Below are 16,808 nucleotides of genomic sequence, written 5' to 3' on the forward strand. Positions count from 1 at the left end.
GCTCAAACTTACATTACACAAAAGAAAGGAATGGGTCATGTAAATTCCCCAACTTGGCAAATTAAATAAATGTTGCCAGAAACTTGACAGTCAGTGTCAAGTAAGAGCAGAGAAGAATGAGTAAGTCAGTGTCAGGTGGGTTCCGCATCAGGAAGGTGCTCGGTCTGTCATTGCACAAGCACACAGGTGTAGGTGGAACAAGCAATGTCCATTTTGCTCTACAGGAGGGGGCAGCATGGAGAAGACATTAGTGTGCACTGTGCACAGGTGCTGTAGGGTCTCACTCACATACGAAGTCTACACAAGCTGGAGTCAAAGAACACAGTAAGACAGTAGTTGTCATGAGCTGGGAGATCAGGTGGAGTGGAGGTGCTCATTGTTCAAAGGAGACAAAACTTCAGCATCCAGGTAGAAATAGCTTCAAGACAGCCATTGTACTGGTATAGTGATGTACTTGTTACATTACTGACAATCAGGACTAGATTTAAAGTGCTCTCACCACATGCTTGAGTGAACGAGAACGGCCAGCACAGACTCATATATTGGTATGTTAGGTCCCTAGTGGTGGGACTGTTTTGGGAAGAAGCAGGAGGTGTGGCTTTGTGGGAGGTAGTGTGTCACTGGGGAGTGCAGGCCCAGAGTGTCTCTCCACCTGCTGCCTGTGGGTCAGGACCTGAGCTCTGAGCTGCTTCCCCCTCAGTGTCTACGTCTACACGCCTGCCTGCTCTCATGTTCCCAGACATGAGAAACATGGAACTGGAAACAAGGCCCTAGTAAAGCTCTTTATTTGATCAGTTGCCTGGGCATGGTTCTCTTCACAGAAGCGTAGTAACTAAGACACACAGTAGGATGCACGAATGCGCTCAGCTGGTGCATCCCACAGAACTCGTATTGTACAAGCATCATGCTGCAGTAAGTATATATAATCTATGCTTGCCAACTACTCAAAATGATACAAAATGAAAACGAGAAGAGTATGAACTAGCAATGAAAGATAAACCCACTCATAAGCCTGCCAGTAAGAGCTGCACACAGGCGGTGTGGCAGAAGTCAGCTCACCTTTGTAAGGTGTCCCCACAGTTGTTGTACACACACTCTTTTCATATCTTTTCAAACGGTCTTCTAAATTATGGACCTAAAAACAATATTCAAACCATACCATAAAATTAATAATCATGTGTAAGAAAAAGAATAGCTATTGCCACTGCATTCTTTTTTAGTGCTGAAGGAACAACATATGCAGATAAAATTAAAAGAAATAGTTTCTTTGGTAGAAACTAAAAGCATATTTAATGGAAAAATACATAAATTGAATTTTATTAAAATCAAAAGCTTTTGTGTATCAAAAAGATTTTATCAAAATGTGAAAACAAATTATAAAATGGGAGAACATATTTGCAAATCACATATATGAGAAGAAAGCTGTGTCCAGAATACACTGTAAGTCCTTACGTCCAACAACAAAAGGAAAACAGAAACCAAAACAAGCAATCAATGCTACATCACTCCAAAGAAGAGACGCAACGGGCCAATAAGCTGATGAAATGGTTAATATCATTTATCATTAGAAAAACGTAAACTAACAGCACAAAGAAGCACTACTTCCCATGTCTTGGGTAGCTGTAATCAAAAACTCTTGTTGATAAGGATGTGAGAAACGGAATCCTTAGAAACCAGCACAGGGTAGTTGCTATGAAAACAGTGTGGCCGTTTCTCCAGAAGTCTCACTACAGAAAGCAACTGCATCCTTCACATGCATTTACTTCTTCATAAAGAACTGTAAAAGATTAAACAAAGAGGGGTCCACAGGCTCGGGCACTGTTGCACACTCCTTCAGTCCTGGCCCTCAGCAGGAGACCTCTGTGCCAGCCTGGTCTACAGTGAGCTCCAGGACAGCCCAGTCCCACAGATAAAACAAAAACTGGGTGCACATATGTTCCGAACTGCTTGCTATAGGCAAAGATGGAAATACACAAATGTGTATAAACTGGTGAACGGCTACAGACTGCTCACAGAAGGAGGAAGTGTGAGCAGCGTGGCAGCACAGGCCTCTTATTTCAGCCAGGGCTACACAGCGAAGGATCAAAGTGCTAACAGGCAACACGGGCACGTAGAGAGGACATAAGCATCATCGTAGGTTGTGCACTGTATTAAGTGAAGTGCCCACAGCTGCAAATCCACAGAGACAGAAAGCAGAGCAGCGGTGGCCAGAGTCCACGGAAGACGGCAACAAGGAGCGGCAGCTAAAGAAGATGGAGCAGAAACAGTACAGAATGACCACAACCACGAATTTATGATCCACAATACAAACGACCAGGACAAAGCTCGTGTGCTGTGGCGATTCTGACGACCTGGAGGCCCTGCAGGAAGGACTGCTGAAGCACAGGTTTGAGAACATGAGCGAGGAGCTGGCTGCTGAGAAAGGAGGGTGGCACTGAAACTCAGAGGCTGTCTTTGTGAGCTTTGAGAACATTTCAAGCACACTCAATATAGAGCAACTTAAGTGTCCCAGTGTCACCAATTTTCAAGACCTGGTTGTCTATTTTAAGGAAAATGGAAAAGCTGGGAGATTTAGTGTCCTCGTGTGGACTGAGGACACAGCCAGCCCTTCACAGTTTGAAGACAGACGTCACAAAGCATCACGGACCACACACGAGCACCTGCTGGCATGTGCTTGTGCTGGGTCCCTGGAGAGCACTAGCTCAGTGACAGACACTATCCATGGACACTGTGTGAATACATCATATAACATTAGTTCAGCCACTGGGGAAAAACACTGAAAGAGTGATTTTTCTATTTTTCCTTTTGCAAACCAGAAAAATAACTCCTTTTTAGAATAGAAGTTATTACAATGATATAAACAAAAAACATTATTCAAAATGTTAAACACCAGAAATAATAGAATACAAATGTTCAAGGTTGGGTCAGGAGCACTGGCTGCTCCTCTAGAGGACCCGGGTTCAATTCCTAGTGCCCACATGGCAGCTCACAAGTCTAACTTGTTCAGGGAATACATGGCAACAGGCATGCACACTGCGCACAGATATATGCATGCAGGCAAAGTACCCGTACACATAAAATAATCTTAAAAATATGTGCAATCATAGATGTAAGGACTGCCTCAAGCACTTGTGGATTTGGAAATAAATTTTCAAAGCAAGTAGTAAATCATTATCAACTCCACTGCTTCCTTATTGGCCGAGCCCCACGTCCAGAGCAGCAGAGGCCGCACTCGCCTTACCTGCTCTCTCAACTCCTGCTCCTTCAGCTTGGAGTCGCTGATCAGAGTCGTCTTCTGGGCTAGCTGTGTCTGAAAGAACAAAAGCCAGACCGACATGAGTGCGTCTCATCAATGCCTGGGCATGTTTCTGTACTGCTTGCAAGAAACTTTCTTTGTAGGAACAGGCAGCATCCTTACATCTTAACTTGTTAAAATGGGGGGAGGGGGGGTAGGGAGCATGTTCCTAAAATGTACTAGCGTCAGTAAACGTCAATGACGAACTAATCTTACCTGTAGCTCCACAATTGTTACCTAGAGATGGGGGAAAAAGAGAATGTAAACAATAAAGCCCACAAGTGAGGAAACAATCAAACAGCACTATGAAATGACAAGAAAAGGAGAAGCCAGTTTCGCCATCTTGAGAGAGTGAGCAAGTTCAAATCTCTGTTTTTAACCTGGTCTACTTGTGTTGTATAAAATGCCCACATGCAATCACACAGACACAGGAACAGACCGGAAGGCTGGGAGCTGACAGGCCAGCACAAGCATGGCTGGACACAAGAACATGTTCGTGGGTCACTCACTCAACTCTGAACAAACATGTCCGATCTCTCAAAGGCCTTTGGGGGTTTCTGAGCACAAGCTCTGAGGCTCATGCGGGCTCTGATTACAAAACGTTCTTTGTGTGACTCAAGGCCATCTAGACTCGAGAAGGAGTACAGCCCCAGTGAGATGCCAGCTATTCGGGAGGCCAAGCCGGGAAGACTGCCTGAGCACAAGGGTCAAGCTGGCCTGGGAACCATGCCAGCACTCCCATCTCAAGGAAAACCGAAATCAAAATGTTCAGAAACACTGGAACATGATCAAGGAGAACCAAGCCACTACAAGGAACAATTCTGTTTATAGTTATTTTCTTCTTTCTTTGAAACAAGGGAAGAAGTCAGAGCACGGACACTGGCATACTGTCCTGTGGACTGTGTACAGTTCACCCTTGTTCATTCAAATGCTGATTTCTCCACTGGTTTCAGTCCAGACATTGCATTGTGATGTTTATTCTAAGTGTCTCCTGTTTTAAGTTCGTGGAAACATGTCACCATTTGTCCTCTGTATTGCCAATAAAAACTAACTAGCCAATGCTGAGCAATAGCAGAGAATAGGGAGGGACATCCTGGTGAGCAAGGGAAAAAGAGAAGGAAGGACAGGATGGGAAACACCAGGAGAAATGAACAGGGCCCAGGAGGTGACTTAAAAGCAAGTATAATATGGGAAATCTGAATGGAAGCAAACTATACTAGCATGGAGGTTTAGGATGGAGTAATTATTGTGCAGCATTGTGCTCTAGGTTAATTAGATCCTAGTTTCTCTGTGTGGTTATTTGGGCATAAAGCTGGTTAAGGAGTAACTGCTGATTTTATTCAAATTATTATTAGTATTAAGTATTAATAATCATTCAACACATCTCTTATCAGCTTCACAGTGCGTCAACACTCTGGTAGTCAGGTGATGAACATCATGACACTACGGCAGGTCATGTTACTAAAATGCATTTTCACAGAAGTAGCTAATAGCAAAGGTGTGCCCACAGCCACGACCACTCGCTAGACAGACAGACAGACAGAAGTGCGTTCATGGCTGTCTTTCCACGCTCTCAGTGCTTATACAGAGGCAGCAAGTGAGGAGTGCTGCTTAGTGACGCCTTTTACAAAGGCTTCCACACCACATTCTGGGAAGGAGATTCAAGTAACTGCTGCTATCAGTGACTGATAATCTGTAAGAAATCTTCTCAAAGACAGAGTCACAGACCATGTCTGTCCATTTTCCCAAGAGCCTCATGACAATACTGTGAAAAAGACCATCCTAGAGAAGGGAGAACATTCCAAAAGAAATGCTCCAGTGTCAGGCTTCTCAAGTTGGGAGCCCACGTACTTTGTGGGTAACTGCTGGTGTGGAGGGCAGGACAAGCAGCCATAGGGCATACATGGCTTATCTTTCACAGCATCAATTTTACTTAAAAATTGAGATTATCTTAAAAATGCCAAGGACACAGAGCCAGCTCTCTCACGTCAGTCATCTCACTGCATCGGCAAGCAGTCCAGTGCCAAGGGAAGACTGCGGCCCAGCATGTTCACGCAGTACAACTCAGGACACATTACAAAGCCGAGTCCAGATGAAGCGTGACCAGAAAACTACCGACAGGTGAATGCTGCGGGGCTGGGGTCACTGTCTTCAGTGGGGTAACAACTAACAAGCGGCCCGTGCTTCAGTGGGGAGCTTCACGCCCACACTCATGTGGGTGGCTCAGGATAGAATCAGGGGTCACACACACACAATGCCATGAAGTGGGTGCGGGACTTGTCAGGAGGAGAGGACGGGCTGTGGAACGGAGAGTACTGAGAGGACGGGGCAGGGTGAGCGTGACAAACACGAGGTCTAGGCACGAGTGCATGCGTGCAATTGACAAAGAATGAAGAATTAAAAAAAAAAAACTAAAGAAGCAAACTTTGTTTTGTTTTGTTTAGGGGGGTGGGGTTGAGACCAGGTTTCTCTGTGTAACAGCCCTGGCTCTCCTGGACTCCTTTGTAGAACAGGCTGGCCTTGAACTTACAGCCATCTGCTTCCCCTAATGCTGTGATTAAAGGCATGCACCACCACACCTGGCTAAAAGCAAACATTTTTAAAGCATTTTTAGCACAATTCACAAAAATCTCAGTGTGTCCCATTTGCTATGGACAATTTCTGGCACTGTCTCCAGGGTGTGAAGTTCACTCTTGCTCTGCTCTTGTCTGTGGAAAGCCCAGGAAACACTGTGGGAAAAGAAAGTCTAGGCTTTGCATGTGGGAGCCTCAATTTAAAATCCACTACAACATTTAACACAAGATCTGACCGTGTGGTTAACCTCTTTGGTTTTAGTCACGCTGACTGAAAAAGGAACGAGCCCTAAAGGCTTCCTTGGGATGAAATGAAAAGAAGGTACAGCGTGGGCAAGCCAGCCGAGGGAACGGCAACATCTCAAGAACACCAGAAACTCCAAGTCTTCTCACAGTGCCCTCCGCGCTCTCCTCTTGCTCCAGCCTCAGCTCGTATTTCCTCTGTAGCTCCTCCAGCTGTGTCTGCAGGTCATTTACTTTTGCAGTCATTTCTTCTTCCCGGGCCTTTAGAATGAAAACAGCAACGTAGTAGTAACGTTAAAAAGTCATGCATAGAGAGAGCGGTGTAGAACAGCCACCACGTTTGTGAGACACACAGACTGCTTTTCTTATCACTGCCCTCCTGACCCAACTGAATTCTCCTCAGTGCCGCTCACTCTTCCTACGATGCCATACTCCACTCACACTCCCGTCACCTTCCTTCCCCTCACACTGGGTTTACCGGTCCTGTGGCTTAAGATTTGGGTGCCCCTGTAGCGGGACCCTAAAGATACTCAGGAAATGGAGTGGTCCTTTCGCACACAGCTGGCAACAGGCTGATCACAAGGAGCTGTAGGATGCTTTGGTTCCATTTTCTTTATCAACTGTGGATGCACTGAGTAACTCAAGAACTGGTCTTTGAACCCTGACATTGTCTACCTATCCATCCCCACATCATGTCAGCAGTTGGTAAGTGGCATAATAGTCTGTGTTGGTGATCAAGGGAATTTCTTCATTTTCCCAACACACTGCAAAAACAAGCAAAAAACCCAACAAGGCTGAACTAGAAAAATCTCCTAGGTGATTCTTGACCCTGTGGTGTTGCTTAGAAGTCTGACACACAATTCGCCTTCTGCTGTGTCCAGAGGGCACTGGGGTCGCCCCTCAAATCATCATCCTGCAGCGCCTCCGTGCAAAGGACAGTTAGATCAGGACTGCTGATCTGAGTGCATGCAGACTGAGCTAGCAGGAAAACCACCACAGGTGCCACTGGACAGGCGCGGACTGTCAGGGGCATGGGAAACACCGTTCTCACAGACAGTGTGATGAGCCACGAGACTCCTGAAAAGTCTGACTTGGTCCCGCCTCCAACACTATCAACCTGGACTTGAGATCTCACTGCCCGGGGTCTTAGCTGTACTGAGTCTACCATTGCACGTCCCTGTGGCTACCCAGACTCCACAGCTACTTCCTTAGGCACATTCCGACCGTTAGCAATGTCTGGCGCTTCCCTTGATAGGTGCAGACTACCAAACAATCTAAGGCAAGCCTTCTAAGAATTAGAGAAAAATCTCTGATAAGTTATCTAACTTAAAAAGCAGCGTTGGATCTGGGGGAGAACTCAGTAGTGGAGCTGCTGCCAACAAGGTCCTATGTAAACCCCCAGTTCATCAAAAAAGATAGGAAAAAAGAGGAGGAAAAGAGGGGAGTGGAGAACTCTAGTTTTCTTGGTTCTGTTCCTTAAAAACAAGAAACAAGAATGAAAGTGATTTTTCACTATACACTATTCTAGAATATACATGTAAATACATTTGATTCAAGTCTTTCCAAATAAAACTTAAATTTAAAATGTAAAGATGCAGGACAAAGTGGTCAGCGGGTAAAGCACCTGTTGCACAATCAGGACTCAGGTTCAGACTCGCAGCACCTCAGGAAAAAGCCAGGTGTGCTGGCACAGGTCTATACCCCAGTATTAGGAGTCAGCCCACCATGGGAGTGCCAGGTTCAGCGAGTGATCATGCCACAGAAAGTGAGATGGAGAGCATCTGCCTGAGGGACCTCTGACACCAGCACACCCACCATCTTAGCTGACTGCTCTCTTGCTGTGAGGAGCCACCGTGACCATGGCAATTCTCACAAGCACTTACTTGGGGCTTGCTTACAGTTCCAGAGAGTTACCGTCATCCTCCTGTGGGAGCACGGCAATACACATGGCACTCCAGCGACATCCTGATCTAGTGACCCGGCCTGGCATGAACTTCTAAAGCCTAAAAGGCCCTCCTAGTGGCACACTTCCTCCAACACCACCATGCTACTCAAACATCCACCACCTCGAGTCTAGACCTCCCAACGCAGGGGCCTGCGGGGCCCACTCTCATTCAAACTACCACAGCCACACACACACATCACGGAGAAGTAGTAACAAGTCACAGCACAAGCTGTGAGTAAGGCCAGTGAGGAACAAGCTCAACCCAAGTCTAACTGAACGGGTCCCCTGGGAGAGTAGAGCATCTCTGGGCACCTTCACAATCATCACACACAAGATAATACCGGCTGGTGGGAACTGATACACTGGGGGAGGGAGGAAGCACAGCACCCAGGAGATCAGGTGACAAGTTCAAACAGCAGGCTGGATCAGATTCGAGATGGCAGCATACACTAGTAACAGCAGTGCAGTGCAGAGAAGAGGGGCATGAACTACAAGAGTGTAGCATATGCTGACCCCATGCTGGGGATGCACACAGATCTCTTACCCAACTACAGGGCTGCACTCGTGGGAGGGGCTTAAGGACTTGTCAATCAAAGACAAGTTTCTCATTTCTTCAGATGTGGAAGATAAGAAAGTTATCTAAAGGGCAGCCAGCAATCTTGGCGCTTGGAATACAGAAGCTGGATGATCAAAAGTTCAAAGCCATCTTCAGCTACACAGTAAGTTCAAGGCTAGCCTGAGCTACATGGGACTATGCCTCAAAAAACCAAACCAAACCAAACATAAAAAGGGCGTGGTGGCGCACGCCTTTAATCCCAGCACTCGGGAGGCAGAGGCAAGCAGATCGCTGTGAGTTCGGGGCCAGCCTGGTCTACAAAGTGAGTCCAGGATGGCCAAGGCTACACAGAGAAACCCTGTCTCAAAAAAACAAACAAACAAAAAGAAACATTATCTGCAATAGAGAAGGGGAAATGAAATGTTTTGTGCTTAGATTTGTTATTAATACAGCCAGAACTATTAAAAGTGATGGGGAAAGTGAAGTCCATGGTCAATGTGACAGCAACTTTTCCAAAGGGAAAAGGGGAAGGAAAGAGGTGGAAAGGAGGACAAAACAACTTTTCTCTGGGTCCTCAAAGCATCTACCTAGCATGCTGACTTAATGTGGAAGCGTTCACATTTTGATTGGTTTAGGGCAACCGACACCCATTATTAAAATAAAGCTTCCTTGCTAGGCATGGTGGCAGGTCATTGTGAGTTCAAGATCAGCCTGGTGTACAAAGTGAGCTCAGGATAGCTAAGGCTATACAGAGAAAACCCTGGGGGGTGGGGATGGGGCCTGCTTCCCTTTCTAAAACTGTAGTTACTAGAAAATGTTCAGCTATTAAATGAGGCTTTCACTTAATTAAATGTGATTAATAATTAAAATCACATTAAATAACCGATTAGATCATGTTTAATAACTGTGGCTTAGAGTAGACGTGGAAGGGCAGTGCTAGCTGGGAGGCTAAGGAAGGAGCCTGGGAAAGCGTGCGCCTCACTCCTGCCCACCCGCACTGCTGTCCCACAGCTGCAGCGTGGAGCTCTGTCGCCTAAGTCCCTTCACACAGCTTCCAGACAACTCCAGTTACCTTCTTCCTATCCCTCAGCTGGTGACCTTGGAAGGCCCGTCATGGTGGAGATCTCCTCTCTGATCACCTGTGCATCCACAGGCAAAAGGGATGACAGGAAGGACCCCCTCCCTCCCTGAAGCGTCCAGTCTTGAGTTCTCACAAGAATGGCTGCCACCTTCTCAAGGCTCCTGTCCTGGAAGGATGTCTTTATTTATGAAGTGTGTGAAGGTGACGAAGCAGCCCTACAGCTCAACAGACAGTGTTAGGCAGGTCACTTACCTATGCTAACATTGCCTTCCCTTCTGTACAAAAGAACCATAACACAACAACAACAACAACTGCACAATAGCCAATACCAAAAGCTAGAACTAAACTAGGTGCATTAGGTGTACTAGGTACACTGCACCATCAGATGTCCCATAAGAAGTCAAAAGTGACTGTATTTATTTATATTGAGACAAGGTCTTAGAGAGCCCGGGCTAGCCTTGAACTTGATATATAGCCAGAGATGGCCTTGAACTCCTGATCCTCCTAATGCAGGTTCTGAACTGACAGGATCATAAGCATGCACCGCCAAACACCTCAATGGATTTCTTAAAAATGCATTCATTATGTGTATGTGCTACACGAGACTAGATATACCATGTGCATGCAAGTGCCCATGAATTTATGTGTACCATGTATGTGCAGTGTCCACAGAACACACAGGAAGAAACCGGACCTTCTGGAACTAGGGGTGACAGCTGTGAGCCGCCATGCAGGCGCTGGGAATAGAACCTGGATCCTCTGCAAGAGCAGCACAAGCTCTTAACTGCTGGCTGTATTTTTTTTTTCAACTTAGCACAAATAAACTCTGAAGTACAAGATAATATGCACTTACTTTAAATTTCCCTAATGAGTTGGAAGCTTACAAACTGCACAAAGGTGGTATTCTATATTCTATATTCTGGAATTTCACTCAACTCAGTTACATTTAATACAGCGATCATTACTATCCCCAGCTCACACATGCACTGCTGACACAGCTGAACATGGCTCTTCTGGAACAACAAATGTTGATAAATTCACTTTTTCCCTCCTACACTCCACCCCAGACCACCAGAACTCTGAAATGAGTGGAGAAGGAACGAGGGTGGCTGGCTATCCTGGGCAGACCCCGGCTAAGGCGAGCCACCTCAGACAGTGACCGCTCCAGTTCCCAGACTTCCCCCAAGCACAAAGCCTCCACCCAGTTTCTCTCAGAGGAAAAGACCTCTCTACATTCAGCACTACCATTTCAAAAGAGAATGAAAATAAGGTACATCAAGGATCTCCTCGTATCTTCTGGCTGTCCTTTTGAGATCATCATCTTTTTCTGCGATCTTTCTATGCAACTGCTGTGTCTCTTCTTGGTGGCTTTCCAGAAGCTCCGCTTCCACCTCCTGGGCCTTATCTAATAAAGGACAAGGGATACACAGAAGAAAGCATGCTCATTACTAAATGCCAACACAAGTAGGAATTTCACATTTCAAATTAATGTTGATGAAATTCAGCAGAATGGGCATGGGGAGACACTGCCTCTCTCCAATGGCAAGTCAGCTCCACGCAAGGCAGGCTGGACAAGGACCATCGTCCCTCTAGTTTAATGCAGACAGCACCCAGCACAAGGGCAGAAGAGAATAAGCTTCGACTGTGGACTCAGCCGGTGTAAAGCTGTGCTTACCGATGGTCTCCTTGACCGTCCTCTCTAGTTCCTGATCCTTCTGTGCCAGCTGTGTGTTAAACTCCCGCATCAGCTGCTTCAGTGTCGATGTGTGCTTCAACTCAAGGTCTTCCTGCTCCTGTCTGAGTTAACAAGAGCAGACAGTGATGACTGCTGCCTCCAAAGAGCGAGTTGAAAAGAGGTAACGGGTTTCAAAACAGTACATACATTGTGATCTCACTGCTACGGAATAACTTTGAGCGTGTGTGGGAAGGGGAAAGAAAACTAGAGAGATTCACAAGCTGTGAGCACCTTCGGCACTAACCCTGGACACTGGAGAATTGCTCTCTCCCACTTCCAACTTCTCCTCTAGACCTGCATGTTACAGTCACAGGGCTGCTACTAAAGAGAACCAGCAACGAGGGATTACTCAAGACACACAGCCAGCAGCGGAGATCTGCCTGCAAGGAAGGGTGTGTCCCCTAAATGAACATGGAATGACACTGCCTCCTGCCCCAAATTTTTATCTCTCCTCAGTACTTAGCTTACTAAATTTATGTAACAGTTTGGCAGGTAGAGGTATCTGTATCACACACACACACACACACACACACACACACACACGCACACGCACACGCACACAAACACACACGCACGCACGCACGCACGCACGCACGCACCCATGCACACACCCACGTGGGGTGGGAACACTTACTTGAGCTTCTCCTCCGCTTCCTGCTCACACTCTTTCTTCAGGATGTCCAGTTCCTGCTGATGCTCCTTTCTCAGGGCTCGAAGCTCTCTCTGCAGCCTGGCTACCTCCTTGCCCAGCTTCTGCTTTTCCAGCTCTGCCCCCAGTAACTTTGACTGCAGGTCATTGTGATGGCTGTCTATGCTATTCCCCACTTCCGGCTGGGTCACGTGTGACTTGGAGTTTTCCTCCTCGGGACTGTCCTCCAACATTGCCGCAGACTTGTCTTTCCCATCCGCCTCTTGCTGTGAAGCTTGAGATTTCCCACATCTTAAGGTCAACTTTTCCATCTCAAGTCTGTGTGCATCCTTCTCTCTCATGAGGTCCACCTCCAGCTCTTTTATCTTTTGCTCCAGGCTCTGGCAGGTCAGCTCCTTCTCCTGGAGAGTTTTCTGGATACTGTCAACCACACTTGCCCAATTCTGCTTCACTCCTGCATTGTTTTTACTAGTTTTTTCTTCCTCGAGCTGGGACACAACTAAGGAACACTTCATCATCTTTTCTTCGAGGTCTCTTTGAAGACATCCTATCACACACTGGTCTTCGAGATGCTCGTCTCTGGTGTGGCCAGACTTTACGGAGGGCTTCTGGTCCCCGTGCTGAATTTCAGACGGAGATGCCGCAGCCGCCGCCTTACCTTCCCCCTGCCCCAGCCTGTGCAGTAGCATCTCCTTTTCAGTTAAACGTCTTTGCAGCGCGCAGATCCTTTCTTCACACGCCTTCCGTGTGCAATCTTGGCCAGCTGCTGCTTCTTGCTGGGGAGACACGGCCATATTTTCTATGGATTGGGACACAACTGGCATTTCTGACTGTGGAGAACTTTCTAGGATTTTACATTTTTCTTCTAGGAAGTGAATTTGCTCCTCTCTTTCTTGTAGTTTTGCACGCAGCTCACTCAACTGGCTTTCTGTCTCCTTTTCACACTGCTGCTTTTTCTCTTCCATCTGAGCCAGTAACTGCCTCCTGATGGCCGCGACCTTCTGCTCGGCCTTCCTCTTCAGCTCCACCTTGGCAGCGCTTTCTAACTCAAGCCTGTCCTCTAGAGCCTTCACCTCCCCGTCCCTGCTCGTCACAGCCGAGGTCACACGTTCTAGTTCTTTCCTCATGACCCCAAGCTCGGCCTCCAGAGAGGATGCGTGCTTTTCTAGTTTCAGGACTTTTTCCTCAGCCTCCCTCAGTGCGTTGTCTTTCTCCTCTGCCACCTCTTCCAAGTGCTGAAGCTTCTGAAGCAGCTCCTTGCGCTCCGTGTCCTTCTGCTGGCTGTGACTCTTGAGTCTTTCGTTGAGGGCCTCAGCTTCTTTTCCTCTCTGAGTGACACAGTCCTCTAACTCAGCAACCTTTGCCGTCTGAATCTTCAACTCAGTCTCTAAGTCACGCTCCTTTTCCTCCATCTTGCTCTGCCTGTCTTGCGTCTCGCCCTTTAAACGCTCAAATCTTTTATTCTGCTGATCAAGGTCTTCCTTCAGTAAACGGATCTGCTCGTCCTTCTCGCCAGCTTCTTTGGCTTTGACGTCAAGCTGTGCCTGCAGGTCTTTAATAGTGCTTTGGTACTGCGCAAAGCGGGGCTGTGCTTTCCGTTTCCATTCTGAGAACTTGTTGGACCAATGATCCACCTGCTCAAGAGCAGATACCTTCTCTTTACTCAGAGCGTCCACTCTCACTGTCAGGTCTCGTAGCTGACCCTGCAGCTCCAGCCGCTGCTCCTCGTGCTGCCTGCTCAGTGATGTTATGGCTGCTGCCTTGTCACTCTGGCTGAGCTCACTGAGCTCACTGAGCCGCTTGTGAAGATTGTCAACCTCAGAGTTCTTCTCCGAAAGCTCTCCTCTCAGGAGTGTCACGGCATTGATGTTTTCCGATAACTCTTTCCTCAGCCGGGTGATGCATGACTCCTTTTCGGAGGCCACCTGCTGTTGCTGGCCCCCTTCCTTCTGTAAGGCTTCTTTTTCTGTGACAAGACCTTCAATATCGGCTTTCATGGTCCTAATCTGATTTTCTTTTTCTTCCAAGTGATGGGTTAGCTGTTGAAAAGAGCCCTTTAGTGTATCGTGCTCCGCTGTCTGCTGAGTAAGTTGTGCTTCCAACTCAGAAACTTGGCGCATTTTCAGGAGCAGTGCCTCCCTGACTGTGGCCACGTGCTGCTGACAGCGGGACAGCCTAGAGAACACGGCATCAGTCCTGTCCTGGCTAATGCTGAGTAGCTCCTGTGTTTTGGCTTCTAACAAAGCTTTACTTTTCTCACAGCGACTGCCTAGCTGAGATGCTAGTTCCTCAAGCACAGTTTTGAGGCTCAAGCTTCTGTCTTCCAGGCTCTTCTTGCTGCTTTCATGCAATGACTTCCAGCCCTGGAGCTCCTCCTCTGCAGCCTGCAGCTTGCCGGTGAGCTCCGAAACCCTCACCTTATCCTTTTCTGCCAGCATTTTCAGCTCAGCTAGCTCCTCTTGAAGAGAAACCTTTTCATTCAGAGAACAACCCAAATCAGCTTCCAGCTTTTCAACTTGTGATTTCAACTGTGTTTCATTCTCTGAAAGGGAAGCTATGTCAGCCGACTTCTGCTCCAGCTGCTCCTGCAGAGCGGCCAGGGCCTCGGCCTGCTTAGTGGCCGCCTCTGTCAGCCTGCTCACTTCCTGGGTCACCTCCTCTTTCTCAGACTGCACCATGAGGATCTTCTGCTTCAGCTCTGCTAACTGCTGTTCCCTCTCCTCTAGCTGCCTCTCGTGCTTGTCCTGAAGTTCTTCAGCTTGCTGACTCAGTTTCTTTTCCCAGGACTCCATGACATCATCAAGTTTCCGCTGGTGAGCCCCAGTCAGGCTTTCTATCTGCTGCCTCTGGTTCTCCTCCAGTCTGGACACCGCGTCACTGACCCCTGCTGAGTGAGCCTGGGCCATCTCCAGGATCTGGGCGTTGAACTGCCTCTCCTTCTGGCTGAGCTCGAGGACAGTGTTCTCAAGCTCCTTTTTAAGTTTGGCTTCCTGATCCAACAGCTTTTTCTTTGTTTCTTGCATTTCTTTTGCTTTCTGCTTAATTTTTTCCATCCTTTTTTCCTGATTTTTAAATTTGGTTTCATATTCCTCATGCAAAATACTAATGTTCTCTTCTTTAGAAGACAATTTCTGTTTGAGAATCTCAATTTCTTTGGTCTGTTCCTCTCTCATTTGTAAAATAAAGCTTTCCTTCTCCATCAGGATCTGCCTTGCCCGCTCCTTCTCTGCGTTGCTGTCCTTGAGCTGTGACTCGTGGAGCTGGGCTAACGACCTGACCTTCTCCTCCAGCTCACTCTTCTGCCTCTCAAGCTGCTGCACCTGAGCTCTCTGAGTTTCTAATTCCACACACGCGTGCTTTTTCTGTGCTTCCATTTCAGCTGCCTGCTGGGTAAGAAGGCTTTTCTCTGTTTCCAGCTCCAACAGTTTCTGCTGCATTTGGGCGAGCTGCTCCTCATGTGCCCCTGTCTGCTTGTGCGCGGTGCTCTGTTGTGAGTGGAGGAGGTCCAGCTGGGTGGAGGCCTGCCGGAGCTCGCCAGTGGACTTCTGAAGGTGAGCTTCAAGATCTTCTATGCGAGCCTGATGCTCTTGCAGCTGCTCATCTTTCTCCTTCAGGAGAAGCCCCAGCTGATTGATTTCATCTTTTAATGCCTTTTCGGTTCTCCGGACAGTAACTTCCTGCTCCTCACTGATGCTGTGCACCTCGCGCTGGTGCTGACGCCTCTGCTCCTCCAGCTCGGCCTCTAAAGCCTGCTTCATTTTACCCGCATCAGTCCGTAGGGCAGAGAGCTCCCCTGCGAGCTGGTCCCGGGCTTTCAGGGCTTCTGACAGCTCAGAGGACAGGGACTCCAGTTCCGACTGTTTCACGTCCAGCTTCTCCAAGGCCTTTTCACTCATGTCGTGTGCGTGGGCCTGGAAAAGACTCTCCTTCTCCTGTAGCGAGGCGTCTTTCTCCTGCTCTTGCTTGTCTCGGAGCTCCTCCACTGCAGCCCGGTGCTGCTGCTGCAGGCCCTCCACTTCCGTCCTGTGCTTCTCAGCCAGTGCAGCGAGCTCCGCACTGTGTTTCTTCTTCTCAGCTTCCAGACGGGCAGCCCAGTGCTCAGACTGAGCTCTGCTTTCTTTCAAAACGGTTTCCAATTCAAGAATTCTCTGTTAATGAAAACAGATATATTTTTACTAATACACACACTTGTTAATTAGCAATGATGTACAGGTTACTTGGGCCTAGCTAAAGGCTGTAACTCGGATGCTTCATATACCAGACCAAACATAAGGAAAGGCAGACAAACGTGCTGTGCTCAGTAATGAACACAAACTCAGCTCTGAACTTTTTCTACTGACTTGGATAATCATCTCAACTGTCTCTATTTAAAAATAAAAAATATTCTAACGGGATAGTCAAAAAGAAAATAAATCACAAAACAATAATGATAGAAAGTTTGGTAGGAAGAATGATTTCCACACTCCACATTTTTAGGTTTACAATTCTACTTTATTACTTTCATAATTTAATTTTTTTTTTGAAAATAGTATCCCATTTTCCTACCCACCAAGGCATATAGCTAAAAGCTTTTAAAATTTTATTCATTACTTATATGTGCTACGAGGGGGAGAGGGAGCAGCACACTGCTGTGGAACGCAGGGAGATCTGGGAAATGGCTCTCCCTGCACTGTGGGTTGGGATAAACTTCAAATAGTCAGGCTTGGGCAGCAAGCATGTTACGCTGCACTA

The 16,808-nt window shown here is 47.3% G+C and overlaps 1 protein-coding gene across 9 annotated transcripts in view; it reads right to left on the bottom strand.

Moving 5' to 3' along the window:
- GOLGA4 (golgin A4) overlaps positions 1 to 16,808 on the bottom strand; it is a 91,437-nt gene that overhangs the window by 10,392 nt on the left and 64,237 nt on the right. For all 9 annotated transcript variants that reach the window (XM_084754895.1, XM_084754894.1, XM_084754893.1 and 6 more), the window contains 7 exons: positions 12,063 to 16,225; positions 11,369 to 11,490; positions 10,968 to 11,098; positions 6,262 to 6,372; positions 3,512 to 3,532; positions 3,242 to 3,310; positions 1,060 to 1,135 (listed from right to left, as the gene is read on the bottom strand). In XM_084754895.1, the coding sequence (XP_084611021.1) occupies positions 1,060 to 1,135; positions 3,242 to 3,310; positions 3,512 to 3,532; positions 6,262 to 6,372; positions 10,968 to 11,098; positions 11,369 to 11,490; positions 12,063 to 16,225 (4,693 nt within the window). The remainder of the gene's footprint in view (positions 1 to 1,059; positions 1,136 to 3,241; positions 3,311 to 3,511; positions 3,533 to 6,261; positions 6,373 to 10,967; positions 11,099 to 11,368; positions 11,491 to 12,062; positions 16,226 to 16,808) is intronic.

The sequence above is a fragment of the Acomys minous genome, assembly GCF_964271855.1.
Source record: "Acomys minous genome assembly, chromosome: 13".
Lineage (NCBI taxonomy): Eukaryota > Metazoa > Chordata > Mammalia > Rodentia > Muridae > Acomys > Acomys minous.